Raw genomic sequence first — 20,866 nt, forward strand, 5'->3', positions numbered from 1 at the left:
GATTTAAGCACATTAAAGTGTTAAGTGGTAGTAATTCTGTTACCTGTGGTATATGTGTTATATCAAAGTAGCAGTACTTTCATCTGTAGCACATTCATTTTTCATGGTTGTGCTTCTGTTAACTGTGAATGAAGGGAATGTAGTAATTTAGCTTTTCAAATTATTTGGATGCAAACTCTTAGTACTGTGGGTGTTCACCGTGCTTAATGTACTCTCACTTAAAGGAGTACCATGGTGGTTGAACGTGACACTTCCCAGTTGTCTTCAGGCAACAACAAAACAAATGTGCATAATTTTTTTATTCTTCAGTCATTTCAATGTACTTTAAAACGTATTTTTCTAAGCCTAAATTTCCCACTATAAAAATTCACCCGAACCGTCTGGGCGTGGTAATGAGAACTGTCAGTTAGCTATGATTGACAGACCGTTCCCCGTTACCATAGCTACCCCCATGATACGCGCTCTCTTTGGGAGACTGAATATTCACAAGCTAGCTAGCTTAGTAGTATATCAAGTATCGATAGATAGCTAAGGTAAGGACGTTGACTTGTACCCAGTTACAATTTTTGCTATCTAGCTAGCCAAGTTAAGATAAAAGCACAACTATAACGTCCTCATAAAAGCGAACTAGCAAGCTAACGTTATCGATAACATTGCCTTATGAAAGCAAACCTCCTAGCTAGCTAACGTTAGCTAGCTAGCTAAATGCATATAACCAGAAATAATCTAAAGGAACTCTAATTTAAGTGAACCTAACGTTAGTCAAATATTTGCATTGTCTGAACAGCAGGACAGTGTGTCCTGTCAGATTTCTTTACGGGGCGTGGAAATAGGAGTGGTTACTGTATTCGTGACGTAGAAAAATGACAACTTTCTCAACCGGTTGAAAATGGGACGATGAATTTAAAACGCATATTTCTCCAAAAATACAGAACGGACATATTTAATACTTTGCTCATTGTGTTTCTTCAATGCCTCTTGTGCAAATAGCACATAAAACAGAGAAAGTGTGAAAATCACCATGGTACTCCTTTAAAGGAGTTGAGAGTCTAGTTTTGTTTCTGCTAATAAAACTATTTAAACAGCTCTTTTCATACGGTGCTCTCACAGGGCTTTCCAAAGAAGGTCTCAGCACCAAATACATCATTTAGCCTAGTTGATTTGGTTTTTCCGTTTGCATTGCGTCTTTTACTTTGAACATTCAGCATGATGTAGCCTATATTTGTGTCACCACAAGATAGCATATCGGAGTGGCAGCTATTTTCAAGCCTTCAAGTCTGACTAACCTCCTTTTCACAGGACTGCAAATGGCCACCAGGAGGTAGTAGTGACCCAGGGAATGCATTGCAGTGCTGTTGGCGTCACTGTAATGTCTCTGGTACTCCTGGTGATCCCTCTGCAGAAACTGAACCAGCACCAGCTAATTATGCCCACTTGAAAATATTTAAGAAGACCCAGGAAATTTACCCTATTTCCAGATTAACACACAAAGCCATTCTGTAAACCTTTACTGTCTCTATAATAGTTTTAGTTTTAGTATGTAGTCTGCTATGACTCATCTTGGCTGGCTGATATTGGGTAGTGCCCCGATGGGCAGTAAGCCAAGCTGCATCGCTGTGATCGACACACTTTGATATCTTCGTAAATAAAGACGCCATCTAATGTTTTTGATAATTAGATCACTTGCGCAGAGGAGAGGTATAGAAGGCAGCCAAACACAAGGAAACGCCTTCTAAACAGGAATGGACTGCCTCTGGCTATACTTTAAATGAACACAGGCTAATTGGCTATTTCCTGCAGGTTTAGTTGTTTTTAAATGTAGTTACAAAGAATATAAAGCTCACTTTTGTCTCCGTTGCTACATTTTCTGTATACAAACCGGCTTATTTGTGTTGTGAGTGTCGGCTTCAGTGGAAAGCCGAATACTTAAAGAACGTACTTATGAGGTTCTCATGGCAACAGTGCCTGGAACTGGATAATGAGCAGGATCAACAGCTTGTTCCAGGGTGAAATTTTCATCAGTTCTCCCTTTGCAAAGATAATGAGGTTATTACATGGACGGCTATCACTGTCTCGCATGCAAGGCGGTCGGCCTGTCAGCTTTTTTTTTTTGGTATACGAGAGGTAGATTACTGGCTAAATGTCTGTCAGTTTTATGTGCCGAAGCGATTAGATACGCTAATTGGCCAATTCGGTGGCATGGAATAATTTCAATGATTTCAGTCTGTGAACATAAAGTACATTGGACAATGTAGGATATTGTGCCATCTCATCATCAGATGTGAAGTGAATGACACTACAGGCTAATTCAGGGACAGCTAATGCAAACTGTGCAAGTGCATAAATGGTACATTATGAAAACTCTGATCAAGGCTTTCCAATTTACATTTGATATCAGAATAATGCAATTATACAAAAAACCGATTTAAAATTATATTTACAGTCTTCTCAAAAAATAAAATGTACCTTTTTTGGTCATGGAAATACATAAATAAGAATGAATATTTTACATCCTTGTTATAGTGACTGGCCTTAGTGAGTAAGCTTAAATGTCATTTTCAATGATATTTTTTTTATCTTGCGCTCCTAGCCAGTGATGTCCTTGTCTGTGTGTGCACCAGTGCTGGACAGTACAGTGAGTGACTGCCCTCTCACACGCTCCCTGACCCGCAGGCACTGTCATTACCGTGGTGAAGAGACCACATAGGGTCCCCAGGGACCAGGTAGCAGCTAGGGGACATGGTGAAAGAGTCCCCTTCGCTGTCTGCATGGCCCTTCATCGGGGGACCGTCTGTCGTGGTGGTGGAAAATGCGTGCCCCTCGTTCTTACCTCTGTCATTGATGGAGCGAGGTCCGTGGGTAGACGCGGTAGATCCGGGGGCTCGCTTTGATGCTAGCTTTGATGCTAGCTGATCTATTTGCATTTTGGGACAGAACCCAGGAACGGGGCGATTAGGAGCCGAGCCTGTGGGACCGTCCGGCTAGATGGATGCCCCCTCCGGTCTCCTCTCTTGAAGGGTCCCGGGGCATTCGGCGAGCTCTGTGCGGAGGTCAGGCCTCCTGGGGGCGGGGGGGGTGGGGTGGGTGGAGGGGGCTCTGTAAGAATAACCGCAGAGTTTCTTTTTTTAAACAAACGGTTTCTGAGAGAAGCGTCTTTGACGGGCCGCTGTCTGGACTGCGCGGGGATGCTTGAGAACCGCGGAGAGAGCCTCTGTTCCTGGAGGGGTCTTTGTGCGCCGATAAGATCTCTTCCTTTTTGTCCCATTACTCGTTGCCTCATGGCCAAATAAGGGGAGCCCTCCCAAAACTCTCCCTCAGATCCCTCACTCCCTTCTACCCCTTCTCAGCTGTCCCACCTCCTCTCTGCTGGGATCCCTGCTCTTCAGCTGGGAAGGATTTTAAAGGAGCCACTAACTTGTTTTAAATTGCTTTCTCTTCTGGACCCTGCTTGACAGTTGGCCCTTGTCACAGTAAGTGCAGTCGTTTTGGATTTTAGGCTGTTCATGTACTGGATGTATATTTTTATTTCATATTTATTTTATCGAGCACTTTTGATTGGGTGTTTCATTTCTGTTTTCTATGAGTTTTTGAATGTTGTTGGTGACATTCTGTTGCTACTGTATTTTTTCTTCCAAAGCCTTTTCTAGTTTTATACAGATTTCTTTGAAAAACGGTCTTCCCTTGTCAATTAACAGTTATGCTACTGAGAATGTACCAGGGGACAGGTTTGAAAAATAGTAAATAGTCTATCAAACATTTATTCGTATACGCTGTAAATTGCAACTCAAAAATAATTCCAGTCTTTCTTCAGAAACCTTCTGTACTTGTGTGCTTTTGTGAAATTTAACCCCAGAGAAAGTCTTATTTTGGAAGTACACACCACAGTTTCACTCCAAGCTAGTGGGCCATTCTTTGCATGTCTTTATTTTGTATTTTTGGGTGTCCAACCAGGTACTTTTCCTGGGATGTGCCTAGAATCCAAGTGACCATGTTCGTATGATATGTAGAGGATGTTGTGTCATACGGAGTGGTCCGTAGAAGGCGCTTCTATTTTTAATCTCTGTGTCTTGATGTTCCCTCGAGAGAAATTTGAACTGTTGAACGGAATAGCCACAATATGAGAAGCCCACAATATGAGAACACATTCGTCTCTGCACTGCAATATATTGGCAAAATCACAACAGTCTATTAAATATTTATAGTTCGGGTGTCCTTTTTTACTATTAGACTACACATTCATTGGTTTAATACACAGTTTTAGAAATACACAGGCTACCTTTATGATCCGTGTTGGTTAACATCATTGTATATGCCCACCTCAGTTACGTCGCTGTGTGTATGGTTGAAAGAAATCTCTTTATTAGATATTTTTGTGCTCATTTATTGAGTAGCTCTCTATTAAGTGGCTGTAGGCCTGTGCAAAACAGGTTTAGTCTGTCCTTCAGTGGTAAAGCAATCCATTCCTCAAGGTGCTGTTGTCTACTACCTTGAGATGGACTATTTTCTCACCAAAAGTAAAATGCTCAACGCGATTAAGTCAGTCCAAGGAGAACAAACAAGAGCAGACAAACTTGAACATTTATCGCAGAAAGAGAGCTTCTCCCAGTAAACCGAAGTGCTCGGTAAAGACGCAGGACAACGGCGAGGCGACTCGCGCGAAGCGGAAGATTTCGACGTTAGCCTCGCGCGCGGTATCGCCCGCTTCTCATAACAGCGCGCTCGGGACCGTCGGACTCGCTGAAGCAGCGGCGTGCGGGAAATATGTGTGACATCAGCGTAGTGGATGGCGAGATAACGCGGTCACGCAGGGGCCTGGCGCGGCCCGCGCTGCGTAATGGGTTCCAGCCCTTCGCCCTGGCGTGCCTCGCCCGTGAGCCCCGCCGCTCTCGGCTCTGTGATTAAACGCGGTCCGAAGGGTTCCAGCGTGGGGCCACCTCAACCTGGACTGTTTCCCATGGCTTTAGGGCCACTATAAAAGTAGAGTAATGAAAATTGCACAAAAAAACACACACAGAGGTAAAAACATTGAGGTCTGTACTCACACTGTATATGCTCAGGCATGCACACACACACACACACGTGCACACTCAGATGTACACTGACAGACACAGACTCACACTCTTTCTCAGGTGTACATACTTGCACACATGCTTGTGCGCACGCACACTCGCATGCACGTGCGAGCACACATACAAGTGTTAACACATACCTTCACATACACACACACACACACACACACACACACACTCACATGCACGTGCGTGCACATAAAAGTGTTAACACATGCCTTCACACCCGCACACACATGCGAACACACAAACACGCACACACACACGCAGAATCTCTTAAGTCTGGGCTGCAGAAAATGAGCAGCCTCGCAGTTGCGTGTGTGTGTGTGTGTGTGTGTGTGTGTGTGTATGGGGAGTGGGGAGCTCTGGAACACAGTGAAAAGGACTCCATGTGAAATTCAACGGGAGATTATGACCTGGCACAGAGCTCTCCTGGCTGCAGCTGGAGAGGCTGTGTGAGAGCCCTGCGCTGCATTGCCTCTGTACCGCACCTGGGCTGGAGAGAGAGACTGCGTCTGCACAGGTACGCTCCACTCACCTGCACCTGACGCGTGGGGCTCTCGCCCTGACCGCTGTCTGAGGCTGGCAGGGTCTTTCGCTCATTCCTTTGCTCTGTAATCTTTGCCGGATTTGGGGCTTACATTGAGGAACAAGTGACCGGCTTGTTATTGAGCGAACGGGTATGTTTTCTCTGTTCGCATGGGGGCTAGGTGCTCGCCCCATATGCGTGCGGTCTCTCTGCGCCGGAGCACTGCGTCTGGACTCGAGCGAGCGAGCGAGCGGGGGGTCGTCGGACCCGAACGGAGACCCGCGGAAGGTGAACGGAGATGTCTGTTGACCTTGCAGCACCGTCGCCGTGAAACGCACTGCACCAGGTTTAACCTTCAGCTTAAGATCGAAAGCACTTTGCTCCGCTCTCCTTTAGAAAATGCACCGCTGTTCTGATAATTCTGCAGGATTTGCCTGCTATAAAAGCACACGCGTACACTAGAGTGCAGTCCCGTTTCGTTCAAACTGACGGCAGTACATCGGGCTATTTTATCCGCGGAACATTAAAGCCATTCATCTTTCTGAAGAACACTGTTTTCAAAAGATAATGTACAGTGCAGTGAATTGACAAAATGATACTTCGAAAGTGAACGCCTGTGAATTTCACTTGTAAATGACAAGATGCAAAAGTGCAGGCCTACAAAGTGTGTGCCAATCTAATCTAAGCAAAATTCATGGCATTAGATTCATGGAGTGAATTACTGCGTAGTGGATTACTGCAGCAGCCTGATCTTTTATCTGGGTGAAAAGTGGAGTCTTTGTTTGGCACAGAAGCAAAGAAAATTTATTGGCTCATATTCCTAGTATAGGCCAACTGAGTTGGCATAATTTTGATTGATATGCCCCGTTTGAGTTATATAGCTTATATCTGGTGGTGAATTACTGCGTATGCGGATGGTAGTCAAATGTGTAATATTTAATGTGTAATATGGTGTCTGTTTTATCTGGGCAGAAAACCTACAGTTGCAAGATAAATGATACCGCGATGACCTGCAAAGAACATGTAATGATTCTATAAGCCTGACGTTTGTTTAGGAAACGCTGCCAGACGTGGCGGAGGTCTTTCCAATGCTTTTTGACCAGACTGTCAGTGGTCTCGCCGCAGTGAGACTGAGAGAAAGAGTAGGTTAGTCCTTATTCAGTTCCCTCCGCAGGCCTCTCGATATGTGGGAACGCGCCCCTCTTTTCTTCTTATGAATTAAGGAAAGGGCCATAATGCAGTGTTTCAGCAGACAGTGTGTAGCCCTGCGGTGTTATGTAATAGCACTGACCGTGGCTGCAGGGCTAGGCACGCCTCACTGGTGAGGTTGCCGTCCACCTGATCGAAACTGGACCGGCTTGTTTTGGAAACCCCCCGTTTGAAGACCTACAGGCGTAACAGACGGACATTCCTTCCCTGCAGTAGACTATGGCAGGGCGGTGATAATGAGAAGAATAGTAGGGCTTCGCGGTAGCCCCAAAAGACATCACGTTCTGTTTTCCGCTAAAGCCTCTGGGCGTTGCGGGCTGCTCGCGGCTCAGACCTGAGGCTCCGGTGACAGTGTGGACCTCCAGGCAGGCCGGGAAATTAGAGGCAGTGCTGAGGTGCCAGTTACACTTCAGACACTCCATGCTCTATAGGCAGACCTTCAGCCAAGTTATTACAAGCACCGCTCTTCAAAATGTTCCCCCAGCTTCCCTACCAGGTGCAGAGAGTCAGAGAAAGAGGAGGTGGAGAGGTGAACTGGGAAAAATAACATTATTTTCAGCCACGGGTTTGTCGTGTTTCTTGTCCCACCACGGCTGTGCTGAAAAGAGAATGAGGTGAACCAGTGAAATATTCTGTTCACACAGTTAAATTTCAGCTTTCACCACGTACTAAATCAGAGGACTTTTCATAGTTAACTTTCGCATTTCATCATCTGCCGTTGATGGTGTCATTTCCTGCTTTCTAAAGCACACAGGAAAAGAATGTGTCTCTGTAATCACTCTGCAGTGGCGTTAGCCAATGATGCGGCTGGAGGGTGTCAGGTATGCTGATTAAGTACGTGACATCACCTAGTGAGCATCCAGAGCGCTCGGAATTTGCGTTGGCACGCATTCAGGGACCACACAACAAAAGATGCACATTCCACTACATAAGTTGAAAGGTGATTTCAAGTGAACAGCTGACAAGCTTATACAGTAGCAAACAGACTTTTCTGGGGTCTTTTTCTAAGTGCACCGTGATATAACAGATATAACAGTTTTGATTTATGGGACATGAAGTCTAAAGACCACAAGAGCTCATGAGTTGATGATTTTAGAGCATCAAACTCACAAAGCGGTGCTAAAATGAGAAAACTGCCACCTTGGATCCTCATAACTTTTCCCTGCTAGCTAACTTGACACTAGTGTTTGTTGCCAAAACATTCAGTCGACCTGACATTCAATTCTTTCAGTTTTTTTCTTTGATAGTAATGAAGTATTGTAATGTTTTTGTACCTTTCCAGGGCTATAGAGGCAAAATGTTTTTGATTCCTTCAGAAAGCTGTTCTCATGCCCAGTTTTGTTTGCTCAAGGTCTCCAACAGCAGAAGTATTCAGGTATCGGCCTCTCTGAACAATATTAATTGATATTTGATAAGCTCGAGCCAGCCCTGTCTGGGTAAGAGAGTGGAGCTGGCCTGGATGTAAAACATTTAGTCAGATGTGAAATACCCCAGATGTACAAGTAAGCAAGAAACATTGCCTTGTGAAAAAGAGATCAGACGGCATTTTATGTGCCCTGATGCTAGCAGCTGGTTTCCCATAGAATGATGTGGATTCCAGTTGATGAACCATTGCTGAGTGCAGACAAGAATGCTGTTTTTGATTAGCAGAGATTTGTTTTTTAGTGATGAGGGTTAAGGATATTTTACAGATTTATCCACACTACACCAAACCTTGCATTCGAACTACAGCATGTAACCAAGCCTGTTTGATGGATCCCTTAAGATTAAAGGCCAAGTTTTTTTTTTTTTTTAAGAATACATTTTTTTTTTTCTTTTGTTGTTGCTTTAAAGAGACACAAGACCTTAAGCAGCTGTGTGTGCTGGCAAAGACTGCAATGGAAAACATCTCTTCGGTTTAAATAATCTTCTAAGGTCACCTGGGGTTATGAATGTGTTGGATTAATGTATTTTTGTATTTGAAACAAACTTTGTCCCTGCTGTAATTTGAACCATGTCGTAAACGATTATCTGAGAATGAGGTAACACTGTGAAAATGAAGTGAGTTTTTCATACTTTCAGGCATCTGTATAGTTGGACAGTACAGGGGATCAGAAGAGTAGTCTTGATTATGTGTCTTGGGGGTGAATATTTCATATTAGGACCCCTGTACTGTAGCTGCTTCCTTGAGTTCCATTTGGGGGCGTTGAGTGTGGGAGGGGGAGGAGAGACTGGAGCCTCTGTCACTTAGCCCCTGGAGCCCTTACGGAAACCATGGCCCAGCCAGTACCCCTCCTACCCTGATCTGTCTGCATGAGCTGCTGCCCGTGCTGGCCTGGCTTCTATCAGCGGGAACGCTATGTGCACGAGGCCTGCATTGTGATCATTTTGTCTCGGCGCACTCTGTTGCTTTACCCAAATGCTTAATTTAAAGCAGCCATCAGCGAGCGGGACAGCGAGTCTCGGAGCCGGCTACAGTAAAGCACGGCCTCCCTCCAGCCCTGTCTCCACAGGGCAGGTTAATCACGTCAGGCTCGGCGGAGAGAGAGAGAGAGAGAGAGAGCGCCATCGCACACAGCGAACTGCTGGGTTTGCAGTTTAGGGATTCAGAGATCTGGTAACATTTGGGGGATTCATTAATGTCTTTATTGATGATCTTCTTGATTGTGTGTTGACAGCTGGGTTATGATTAAGGTACAGTAGTGTGGATTGCAGATCCAAAATTAAATTAAAATTTATTTGATTTTAAATTATTATTATTATTATTATTATTATTATTATTACAAATGACAGGTAGCATAAATCAGCCCCAGTTTATAGTGAAGCAAAATGCAAGCAGCAGATTTCTGAAACCCATTTCTGTTGACTCCAGGGAAGTAGCTTAAGCCAGCTCCCCTGGTGTGTGATGTTATTGCCCTGATTTGTCCATTAGTATCCTATCTTTGGATTTCAAATAACACCAAGCTGTTATGGCACTGCTAATGGTTAGAACCATTTAACTTTTGTTGATTATCCTGCATCTATTCTACGTATCTTTTCTTAGCCAGGTACTGAATTAAGGTAATTAGCACTACCATGTGCTACATTTGCTCATCCGAAACCTGCTTTGAACCCTCATTCAGTTTGTGCCAGTTTTATATATAGCCACTCAACTAGCACACTTTTGTGTGCTAAGGTTCATGCAGTTTCTCTCTTTGAACCTGTATTGGAACATTGGCCTATTCTTGTCCGCAAAGGGTCTATTCAGCCAATCTGAGCTTGTCAGTTCCTTCTCTCAAACCACAAAGAATGCATTTTAGCAACAGCTCTAAAAAGACAAAATGGCTACTAATAAATAAAAACAATTCAAATGGCAAAACACATGTAACAAGACATAGTTGCTAGATAAGTAAGAATGGATTCAAGCAATAATTTAGAAATAAAACTACTGCAGTGAGAAGAACAGTAGATGTGCATAAATACATTAAATAATTTGAAACCCCTAAATCCTGGAATTTCAACAAATTCTGTAGATTGTCCCCAGTGAACAGTGAAGACTACTTTTTTTTTTAGGGCAGCTCTTCTCAAATTATAATGTGAAGATTAGGTATTTTAATGACATGTGTACTGTAAATGACTTAGCATGTGATCAAGAAACTCCACTGGAAATAATTAGAATCTTTGAATTACTAGCCTATATGGCATGCACTGCTCTTTGACCCACCCACCTAAAAAGAAAAAATGAAAAACCCTGTAACCCTAGACCACCATGCTTGTGCCACTTCCCCACACAAACATCCCAGCTCATGGGCCAAGCACTTCTTCGTTGCGTGGCTGAGACAGCTGCGGGCTGTTTTGGTCACATGACCCGGGGCCCGGAATGCTAGAATGATCTGCAGGTCGCTTCCATATCGGAAGAGCAGTGCACTGAGTCAGCCTGTGAAAGGCTGCTCTGGCCTAATTCATGTCGGGAAAAGATGGTTGACATGCTCGCTGCGTGACAGCGTAGGCCCTTCCTTACCGTATGATTTAATGTGATAATAAATTGGGATGCAGTTCTCTCCGACTGGCAGGCACCAGGATGGTGGTGTGTTGTGCAACATGGCAGACAGGATAGTGCCCGCAAGTCCTCTGTCAGGAAGCAGTCATAAATCCAAAGGAGAAAGTTAACCTTCCTGAAAAATCAAGTAATCCATGTTTTGGAGAATCTTGAAATAAACTGATGTTAAGTTTTAGGTCTCAAATTGTAGTAGTAGCTTGTACTTGGTTGTAATTCTGTGTGCAACATATTTTGGAATAATAATAAATAAAATAAAAGTTTAAAGGCATTTACTATTTTTTGCGGCACTAGTAACATGCACAAAAAGATGAAAACACTGTATATAGTCTATGGGCTATGAACATACAGCAGAATATCCTGAATTACAATAGTAATTAAAAATTAATGTAGCATTCCTCAGTTATGTATATGTAACTACTATGCATTCAGGTTTATGGCCTTATGTCTGAAACGCAGAACCGCCCTACATGCCTACAGCAGATGGTTTCCAGACATGCTGATACTGTACCGCAAGTAGCCGTTTGTTTGAACTCTTCAGAGCAGGGCTGCCCAGCCCTGTTCCTGGAGATCTACCGTCCTGTAGGTTTCCACTCCAACCCTAACAAAGCACAATTCATTCAACAGAGAGAAATCTCGTTGAGCTGCTAACTAATAGAATCAGGTGTGCAAAATTAGGGTTTAGATGAAAACCTACAGGCCTGTGGATCTCCAGGAAGAGGGTCTAGCAGCCCCGGTGTGGGGCTTTTCGTCCCCGCAGGGGGTCCACGTGATCTCGCGTGCCATGCGCCGTACGCAGCTGCTCGGCGGATGTCAAAGGCGGCGCATTCCCGGCGCTCCTGTCGGCAGCCCCTGAGCCCCGCCGCGTCGCCCTAAAGAGCGTCTCGGGTTCCAGGGACACCGGCGGGCGACGAGCGGTCCGTCCCGCGCTCCGCCGAGGTTCGGGAACATGAACGGCATGCCCTCTGGAGCCAGAGTCCTTGGCTCGGCCGGTCCGGTAATCTCCACCCTTTAGGGCCCATGAGGATCTCTTCATTGTGCTGATTATTTACCAGCAGTACAGGCATTTCATATGGACTGCTTTCACTGGCAAAACATGCCTAATTTTATACAGGAATTGACTATTGAGATATAATTGACATGTAAAACTACATTGCTAATCATTCAGTCATTCATCCACAGATTCACAGCAACAAAAAAAAAGTTTCAGCCCTGTAATCCTGTGTTATTGCCTCTCTTTTGTCGCACCTTAATACCCATACCATTTAAACGCAAGAACATACATTCACAACTGGCGTCCTGCAAGATCACACAGTTTGAAATTGTCACGTGGGCCCAAATTAACTTGGCCGCTTCCGCTTTTCGAGCTCCCTTTAATCTTGACCGGTCTGCCTGTGATTTCCGGAACCCGTGCCGATGGGCGCGCTGGGCGTCCCGAGGAGGGGCCAGACGCGGCGAGCTGTCCCCGTCGCCGGTTTCAATAACGGCCCGCGTTCACCGGCCGTCTCCCGCCCGCGCCGTTCGAGCGGTGAAATTAGCGTCTGTTTACGGGCTCTGCCGATCTGTCTCCTGTCCCGCCTCGCTTCATCGCAATGGGATTACACCCCATAAAATCTTGGCTCGAATAAAATCGATAAAAGGGAGCAGTCTGGCAAGAAAGCGGACCGCGAAGCGCTTGGATTGTCTTCAAATGGCCGCCGTTTGCAGCCTACCTGCTCGTATACTTGATTTGTTAGCTTACATGTTTGTGCTCTTTACCGGAAAGGGAACACAAGGTTATGGTTTTGTAACTTTGTTAGTTTCGAGGGGGGGCGTTTCTGAACGTGCTGTCTCGTTGCTTTTTGTCCCTTGGGTAGAGTTTAAAATCTGACGACCGTAAACTGATTTTGATCACTCTGAAAACAGGAAACCCATCCCATGAAAAGAGCAATTATCTCTGAACACACTCCAGTAAGTGGAAAGGCCTTTTGTGGACTTTTTGTCGAGTTTCTTCCTGGTGAGACACATGAAAGAAAAGCTTTATATATTGGGATTTTGCTTTTATTCAGAAATGATTGTCTGTACAAGTTAAAGCGAATGTGTTCATCGGTTTTACAGCATATTACCAAGGGTCTGCAGTGCCACAGCTGGAATTGGGTTGGGTGGATTTAGTTCAGCCAGTGTTCCTAGGGTTACTGTCATATCAATTCCTCCCCTGGATACTCCAGTCATCCACTGACTCAAGCTGAGAAATATACCTCTCCTCCAGTCAGTGCTTCCTCTCCTTTTTTCTGGAAAATATTCACTGGCATATGAATTTATTAGGGGAGTAACAGTCGCACTAGGAGCTACTCGAGGCACAGGTGGCGGCTCCAGTTGTAAGTTCACACATCCATTTGTAAAGAATTTCATATCATGCAATAACGAGAAACACAACAATGAAAAGTGTTGTTCATCTTTGTTTTTGCTTTGCATGTTTATTAGTCAGTCTGCAGTGTTCCACTGGTATGTGTGTCTACCTTCAAAATAAGGTAGTGGATAATATTTTGTATAGTAAATGTATGCAGTATGTCTTTTAAATGATTGTGCGTTTTTGATATTTTTTAAACCAACCTTGCTTTTGGCAACATTACATTGTGTTTAGGTTTGCAGATGGTTTACAGAAATTGCGTGCTAGCCTGTGTCTTCTAACACATAAAACTGTCCACAGTCTTCTGTGTCACAAGTACCATGCAGACAACATTGCAATTTATTACTGTTTACTGAAATGGACCATACAGTTCAATCTGAAGGCATGAAGGACATCAAACTTTTAAATTTGTGTAGCTTGAGTACAATATTTCTCTAAGGTCCTGCAAGAGGTGATTTGTGTTTATGAACCTTGAGCCAGTAAATAGGCTGTTTCTTTATCGGTTTTTCAAATGTCAGGCTCGTCTGATTTTTTCTTTTATTTAATTTCCATGGAAACCAGTTTTCCCTATTGCAGAGACTAATGCAGCTGTTCAACCAGCTCCTGTGAGTGTAAACCTGAAAGGATTGACTTGCAAAGCATCATTGAGCTTTATTGAGAAGCATGTGTCCTCTTGCTTCGGCAATAATCTTCTAATTAAGAATAAAAATTCACAAACTGTAGCTTGTGGGCATGGAGGTCAGAGAGTTCTCTGTTAACTGGACGCATGAACCACCCGGAAATGTGTTATTTATTTATTTTAAACTGTTTATGCAATAAACCTTCAAGAATCTGTACAACTAATTACTATTTATGTCAATTTTATTTTTCATAATATATTTTCCTGGAAACCCTAACATCAAGTGGCATCAAATGTAATGAACAAGTGTTGAAAGTTACTGACACATTTATGTTGAAAGAAACACGAGTCACGTGTCTATTGCTTGGATTTCATGGAAGCCACATATTTCCTGATTGGAGTGCTGTATTGGTTTGAACTCTGTTGGCATGTTAAATCTGATTTCTGTATCTCATATGGACTATGAATTCTTCATCTCTATGATGGGTTTAAATTTGACAATTTTTTAAATATTCATTAAAATCAACCTTGCATTCTGTCTCTGTTTGGTGGCAACGTCTGGTAAGCCCAGCCGTTTCATTGCAGTGACTTTGCGTTGTGATACAGAATTATTTCCGTGTCTGTGGTTCCCCTTTAAGATTTTGACGGCTGCAGCTTCGGATTTGAAGGACGTCCAAGTTACCTCAGAAGTGCATTAGGGAAATAAGAGGAGAAGGACGCGGGGTGATGGGGATGTGGCTGCTTTAGTGCTCAGACCTGACTCGCAGTGGTGGAGCACTTTTGTAGAATCTCGGTAGAACTTCTGTGATGGCGGACATGGGCTTTCCAACCACTGAATTAGTGTCTGTCAGGACTGCTGTTAGGGTCAGTAATGGCTGCCTGATTGCTCTTCCCTATAGAGCCGGATGGGGTAAAAAAGAAGTGGGGGAAAAAAAAAGCGATTGTAGTGTCTGAATATCAGGACAGGTTGACCTACATCTTCCATTCTTTTCTGTTCTCGCCTTTTTCATTTCGGCCTTGAAACGGCTTTGAGATGCTTCTTAGGAAATTGTCGAAGATAACACTTTGGAGTGCTCTTCATGAATTTATCTTTTCTCTTTCAGGTGAAAATGATGTCTCAGGCGTCGGACACTGTTTTTTTGTTGTTTATTCTTCTCTCATTCTCCTAGCAGACATTTATACTAATACTGTGCTGCACGTGTTCTTATACAAGGGTAATTGAACTGCATTCATCTGAATATTTATTTTCTCTCCTTTTCGTGACATTACAGTATAGTCGTCAAGTCGAAAATGAACTTTAGTTATTAAAAATATTCAAGAGTTCAAAAATGTTAACCTATCACTTAAATTTGTTTGACCATTCCAACTATTTAGATATATTCAGTTAAAACATTGTGCATTGCACAGGCCAATAGTGATGTACATGGCTTTGTGGGCAGACAAAGTATTAATGTGTGTAGTTTTTCAACCAGATTCCTGCAAATGCACTTTGTGCACCAGGTGTCTGATTGATTTGAACTAAACTGTGTGGTCCCAGAGAGCTATTGAGGAGGTTTGGGCAGGGAATCTGTAATTAATCCTATGATACCTCTTGATGTCCATATTCTCTTCACAATTTTTCTGGTTTGGAGAAATATTAGTGAAAATTTCAATGACAGACAGTCCTTTGGTTAGCCTAATAGTCATTAGTGCACATGACCAAGTTTTGAAAAACGACAGTATTCTTGTGTTGTTTAGTGTCAACCAGCTAAAACACGTTAAAAACTGTAGCCTGTATAAGGAATTTCTCTATTAAAGATCCTGGTTGGGAATACAGTGCAGTCCGTATTTGGGCAGCATTTGGACAGCAACACAATTTTTGTACTTTTGGCTCTGTGCTCCAGTACATTGGACTTGAAATGAAACAGTGAATATAAGGTTAAAGTTCAGCCTGTCGGCTTTAATTGGAGGGTATTTACATCCATATCAGGTGATCCGTATAGGATTTACTGCCCTTTTTATACATAGTCCCCCCATTTTAGGGCTGTAATTGGTGCACGTATCACTCAATATGGATGTAAATGGGCGCAAATTAAAGCTGAGCCTGCACTTTAACCTTCTGTTCATTGTTTCGTGTCAAATCCAATGTGCTGGAGTACCGAGCCAAAACAACAAAAATGTGTCGCTGTCCAAACGCTTATGGACTACACTGTATGATCCTCATGCGTGGCATCACAGATCTCTGGGTCTGCTTCTGAAACTGCTGTTGAAGGATACCGGACCCAAGGATTTCGCTTCTGAACAATATACTGAGGGGCCGTCTGAGTTGTATTTCTGATTCTGTGGCTGTTATTTTCCATATAAACTGTGGTGAGTTGGTTGCTTAGAAACTGTAAATGCAACGAGTAACTGAAAATGCAATGACTGTCCAGTGTGTTGAGGGAAAGAATATAGAGAATTTGGTGGCAATCGAGGCAGCCGGGAGCAGCACATGATGTTACTATCAGTGATAACTGGCTGTTCAGTGTATTTATGGCAGAGGACAAGCCGTGTAAATTAACGCACGTGCTGGAGCCATATCGTGCTGGGTTTTTGGAAAGAGCATTCGAGGTGGCTCCATTTTACTTTCTGACATGCCGAAAGCATTAAAAATGAATGAATTGGGTCGTCTCGGTGAAAGAGAACTGTGGTTTTTAATGGTTTTGACATTTCCATGGTTTGGAACATGCAAATGCCTCCCCCTTCAACAAAGAAAAAAGGAGAATGCACCTTCTTTTTGTGAGCGGGTAATTGGAGAGCCTTATTAAAATGCAGTGAGCCTTATGAGCATGCACTGCTTGGCTTTTGATCCTTGTTTGTAATATTTTGTCTGAATTGGCTGAACCCTTTCAGCTGATTAAAATGATGCGATGTTTGTGTAATTTTAAGCAGTTTGGCAGCTGTACCACTTTGCAGGCTACCCCTGGAAATCAGTTAAGCTAAGTTTTGCTGATTGGGAAATTGTGCCAGTTGAAACCACTTTGTTAGTAATGGTGTTATGGATGGACCAACCAACAGTGTACACACTTCCTTTTCGACCTAGTATCAAACAAGAGCCTTAGGCATCACGCAAACATGCAGACTATGTGCCACCTATAGTAATTAATGATCCCCCTGGTGAGCACAAGATGCTGGCTAAAGTCTAAAGCTGGCTCTGTCTGTCACATAACCCTCCCTGTTTGATTAGGTCAGCAGAGTTACCTCCATGCCCCTTTTGGCAAGACAAAAACGCTAGCCAATCAGCTAACTGCTTGTAGAAGGGTCAACAGGAAGGAAGGAAAGTGACCAATTACACAAAATTGCAGCAGAAGATGTTTTGTTCATGTGTATGTTTTCAGGTCTCTAGGGGTCATTTGGGTGTCAAGGTTTTTATCACAGGTTTCACTTGTTTCCATGGCAGCTGCTGTGCTAAATGCACTTTCAGCAAATGTTACAGTTTAGCAATATAAAATGTAATACATTGCTCGTGGTCCAGAGAATGTACGCATGTGCTTACCTAATACTGTACGCATATGCTTTCTGTAGACGTATAATTAAATATTGTGATCTATAAAGACAACCCCTATTACCAACCCTCTGTGCAACCCGCTGTATACATGATGAGCTGTCACTTTAACCTCTTTAACCTTTCAAATGCTTTGCAATTTTGCAACTGATCCTTAATACCCTGTAATATCTATGACTAAACCTCCCTTCCCCCTCAGCACACATGATGCTCAGTTTATTTAACTGTATAATGGGTCAAAAGAAAAAAGTTCAGGCCACAGCGTCCTAGAAATCTGAATCCCTGTGGTTGCTGAGTTGACAGTGTGTGTGTGTGTGTGTGTGCGTGTGTGGGCAGATCCATTATGTGCTGAGCGTTGAAGAGGACCTGCTGCACCCATCCAGGAAGCTCCTGGCCTCCGCTGCGTCCGGCTGGCGGCGAACGTGTTGGTGGGACGCGCGGTCATGCGCCTGCGAGCGGCCGGCTAGCCTCCGCGCCTCCCTGCAGAGAACCGCCGTCTCCGCCCTCCTCGCCGGGGCGCTGCTCGAGGCCACCGCGTCCGTCGGCGCCCGCAGCGGACTCCCCGGCGTCGCCGTGGGCTCCACGGGCAGGGCCATGCTCAAAGGTGGGCACGCCGCGCCAGTCCTCGTCCGTGCCAGTCCCCGCCCGCGGGCTCTTCCTGCTAGCGTACCTGTTCCTGTTTGTTTTGGTTTCTTGGTCTTAGTTTCCCGTGCTATTCGGTGGTCACTGTATTTCTTTGTTTCCTTCAAACCCTTGTGGTTTTTACTGTAAGTTGGTACAATGCGAGCTGGTTTTTGCTAGGTCCTGTTTGGAATGTGAGAGGCAGTTGGTTATATCTCTACTCCTAGGCTCCTCTGTTTGCGTTTGGTGCTGCGCAAACAGACGCTCAGTTAATCTTGTTTCACACTCCCCTATCTGCTATAAAAAATATCTGAATGATTAATGCATGACCTCAGCAGAATGCACCTTTTCTGACCATACCCAGGCTGTGTAACTACAAGGGATTTCCAGACAGGGCTGTGGTTCGGCTCTCCAGTGCTAATGGAATTGTACCCTATTAGGGTATGGATTGCAAAAAAATTTATATGACTGAAATAAATCCAAGCTGTATTGGAGTAGCCAGGACAGTGATGTGTAATGGAGTGAAGGTGTGAATGAAAAGAAACATCACTGGTTTTTTTTTCACAGTACCTTTGATTAAAGACACAGATAATTAGTCGTTACTCTGTGTTAATAACTGTTCCATTTTTGGGTCTTGGGGGATGTTTTAAAAATACGCTCATATGCCACATTTTACAACCATAAATTGGTTTAAAAAGTATGTTATGACCGGAGGCGTTAATGAGCGCAGGCAAATTTATGGCAGTGAAAAGCTTGTCTTCCTGCAGTTCACATCAAATTTTAACTTGACTCATTGACTTCACAATGAAAGCAACAACGCAGTAACGAAGAGCATGAAACATTTCAGTGCACTTTTCGTCATTTCATGAATAAATTTAACCCTTTACCTATTATGTGGGTTTTGTATTTCATGTGTTTATACTGGGAAAAGTCCGTTCTTATTGGTACGGTACGGCTACTGTAACTGTGGTTAGTTCTAATATAGATATTGAATGGGAGGGGGGGTGGGTGGGGGGGTTGTGATGGATTCCCATTATGGATTTTCCCTCCCAGTAGCTTCCCATGCCATTTTCCCACAGGTCCACTTGTGTTCCCATTTCGGTGTTTGTGGGAAGACGGGCTTGTGGTTTTCATCTCTTCCATGTCCGCCTCTCCATCCTACGCTGTGCTAATCACGTTTATTTTTTATTCATACATGTGAGAGTCTGTGCGATGCGTTTCCTTTGAATTGTTGAATTATTTATACCGCTTGATTAAAGGCACCGATTGGCTATCAGCCGCGTGTTTGGCCTTCAATGGACATCTTTTCCTCTCTTTTAGCAAAAACGGACCAATTTTCACTCGGGTGTTCAGGAAGAGAGTATTCTTTTGATACTTCTAGAATTGCAGCATTAATTTGTTTCCTGTGTTTACGGGCAAATCCAAGGTCTTGTTGACCTTGTGAAGCTTGAGATTGACGTTTGGTGGGAGTGGCATGTTTACCCACTTCAGGAACTTTGCCTTATGATTGTCGACAGCTCTCTTTCACTCTCTCCTCAAGACTTTTGGAAGTAAATTCAGATTTAATGTGCACTTGAAAGAGGCCACTGCTCCTGTGATGAGAGGACGAGTGCTCCGCTTGATTGCTGTCTGCTAATCAGATCCCGGTTGCGTAAATTTCGGTGGCCGATCTCTCATCAGAATACGACCTTGCCGTCCCCTCCCCTGCGCTGTTCAGCATGACAATGAGCCGGTGTGAATCAAGCCCCGTCCTCTATTAAAACCAATCTGGAAAAGAGGGCCACGTGACCCGGCGTCCGCCGCTCGGTTCGGCAGGACGACTCGCCGCCCCCCCCCCCGCCTTCCCCGCAGTCCAGATATTACCAGCAGTCAGAGGCGAGGAGCATTCCTTCATTCCAAACGGATGGGGAGCATTTTTCTCCGGGCCCACGCCGAACGGCTTCACAGGGATGGGTGTGAGGCGGCCTAATGTAAACAGGGTGTGCGTTCCTCATTGTGCAACATCCAGTAAAAAAAAAAACATTAGCCAGACCCGGCTGAGATGTAAAAAGATAAACTGCTTTTGATAGATGCACTGTAGGCTACTTCAGATGTTTGGAATTAGATGGAATTTAGGTTGTATGCTCTTACCCACAACCTGTTCCTAATAATTTAAGGTGTGCCATTTGAAGTCATGTTCATTCTTTCCATTTTGTTTCATGCTGTTAAGCTTCTGTCATTTTTAAAAAAGTTGACCTTTGACACAGATGACGAAAACACAACCTGAAACATAACACTATAAAACAACTTGAAACAGCTTATATGATTTACTTTGAAGTACAGGCTAGTCTACTTTACGAATAGGATTTGCATTGCTGTTCTCTATAGTGCATCGAAGATAATGCTGTATTACTCCTTTGTTGAGGAAGTCTGTCCACCCCAGAAAGGAACCTTCATCTTTTGCAACACCTGTGTCTCTCCGCCAATCCACCCCCACTGCCACTTTCCTCTGGAGGATGTGATGTTAGCCATGCCACTGTTCACAGGTTCGGCCTACATCAACATTGGGCAATAGAACACACTTCAAGTGCAGCTCGGCGGACAAACAACCAGCTGGGGTCAAAGGTGAATGACGATATAGGTAATTTAAATATTTTTCCTCTCGGCCAGGATCCCAAGTGTCTGCGGGTGGTTGTGGTGTTGTGGTTTCCTTTCAATCAGCTGCCAACGAAGCAGCAGACCAACAGACACTGTGGCCCTTCAGAACTGGAGTAAACCAGCAGACACTGTGGCCCTTCAGAACTGGAGTAAACCAGCAGACACTGTGGCCCTCCACGACTGGAGTTGTACCAGCAGGCACTGTGGACCTCCTGGAATGGAGCTGGACACCTGCACTTTAGGCCAGTTGAAGTC

At 44.1% G+C, this 20,866-nt stretch overlaps 1 protein-coding gene across 7 annotated transcripts in view; it reads left to right on the top strand.

Moving 5' to 3' along the window:
* The window catches only part of plce1 (phospholipase C, epsilon 1), an 82,360-nt gene that overhangs the window by 20,933 nt on the left and 40,561 nt on the right, over positions 1-20,866 (top strand). For all 7 annotated transcript variants that reach the window (XM_064319396.1, XM_064319386.1, XM_064319406.1 and 4 more), the window contains exon 4: positions 17,690-17,957. In XM_064319396.1, coding sequence (XP_064175466.1) covers positions 17,690-17,957 — 268 coding nt within the window. The remainder of the gene's footprint in view (positions 1-17,689; positions 17,958-20,866) is intronic.

The sequence above is a fragment of the Anguilla rostrata genome, chromosome 2, assembly GCF_018555375.3.
Source record: "Anguilla rostrata isolate EN2019 chromosome 2, ASM1855537v3, whole genome shotgun sequence".
NCBI lineage: Eukaryota > Metazoa > Chordata > Actinopteri > Anguilliformes > Anguillidae > Anguilla > Anguilla rostrata.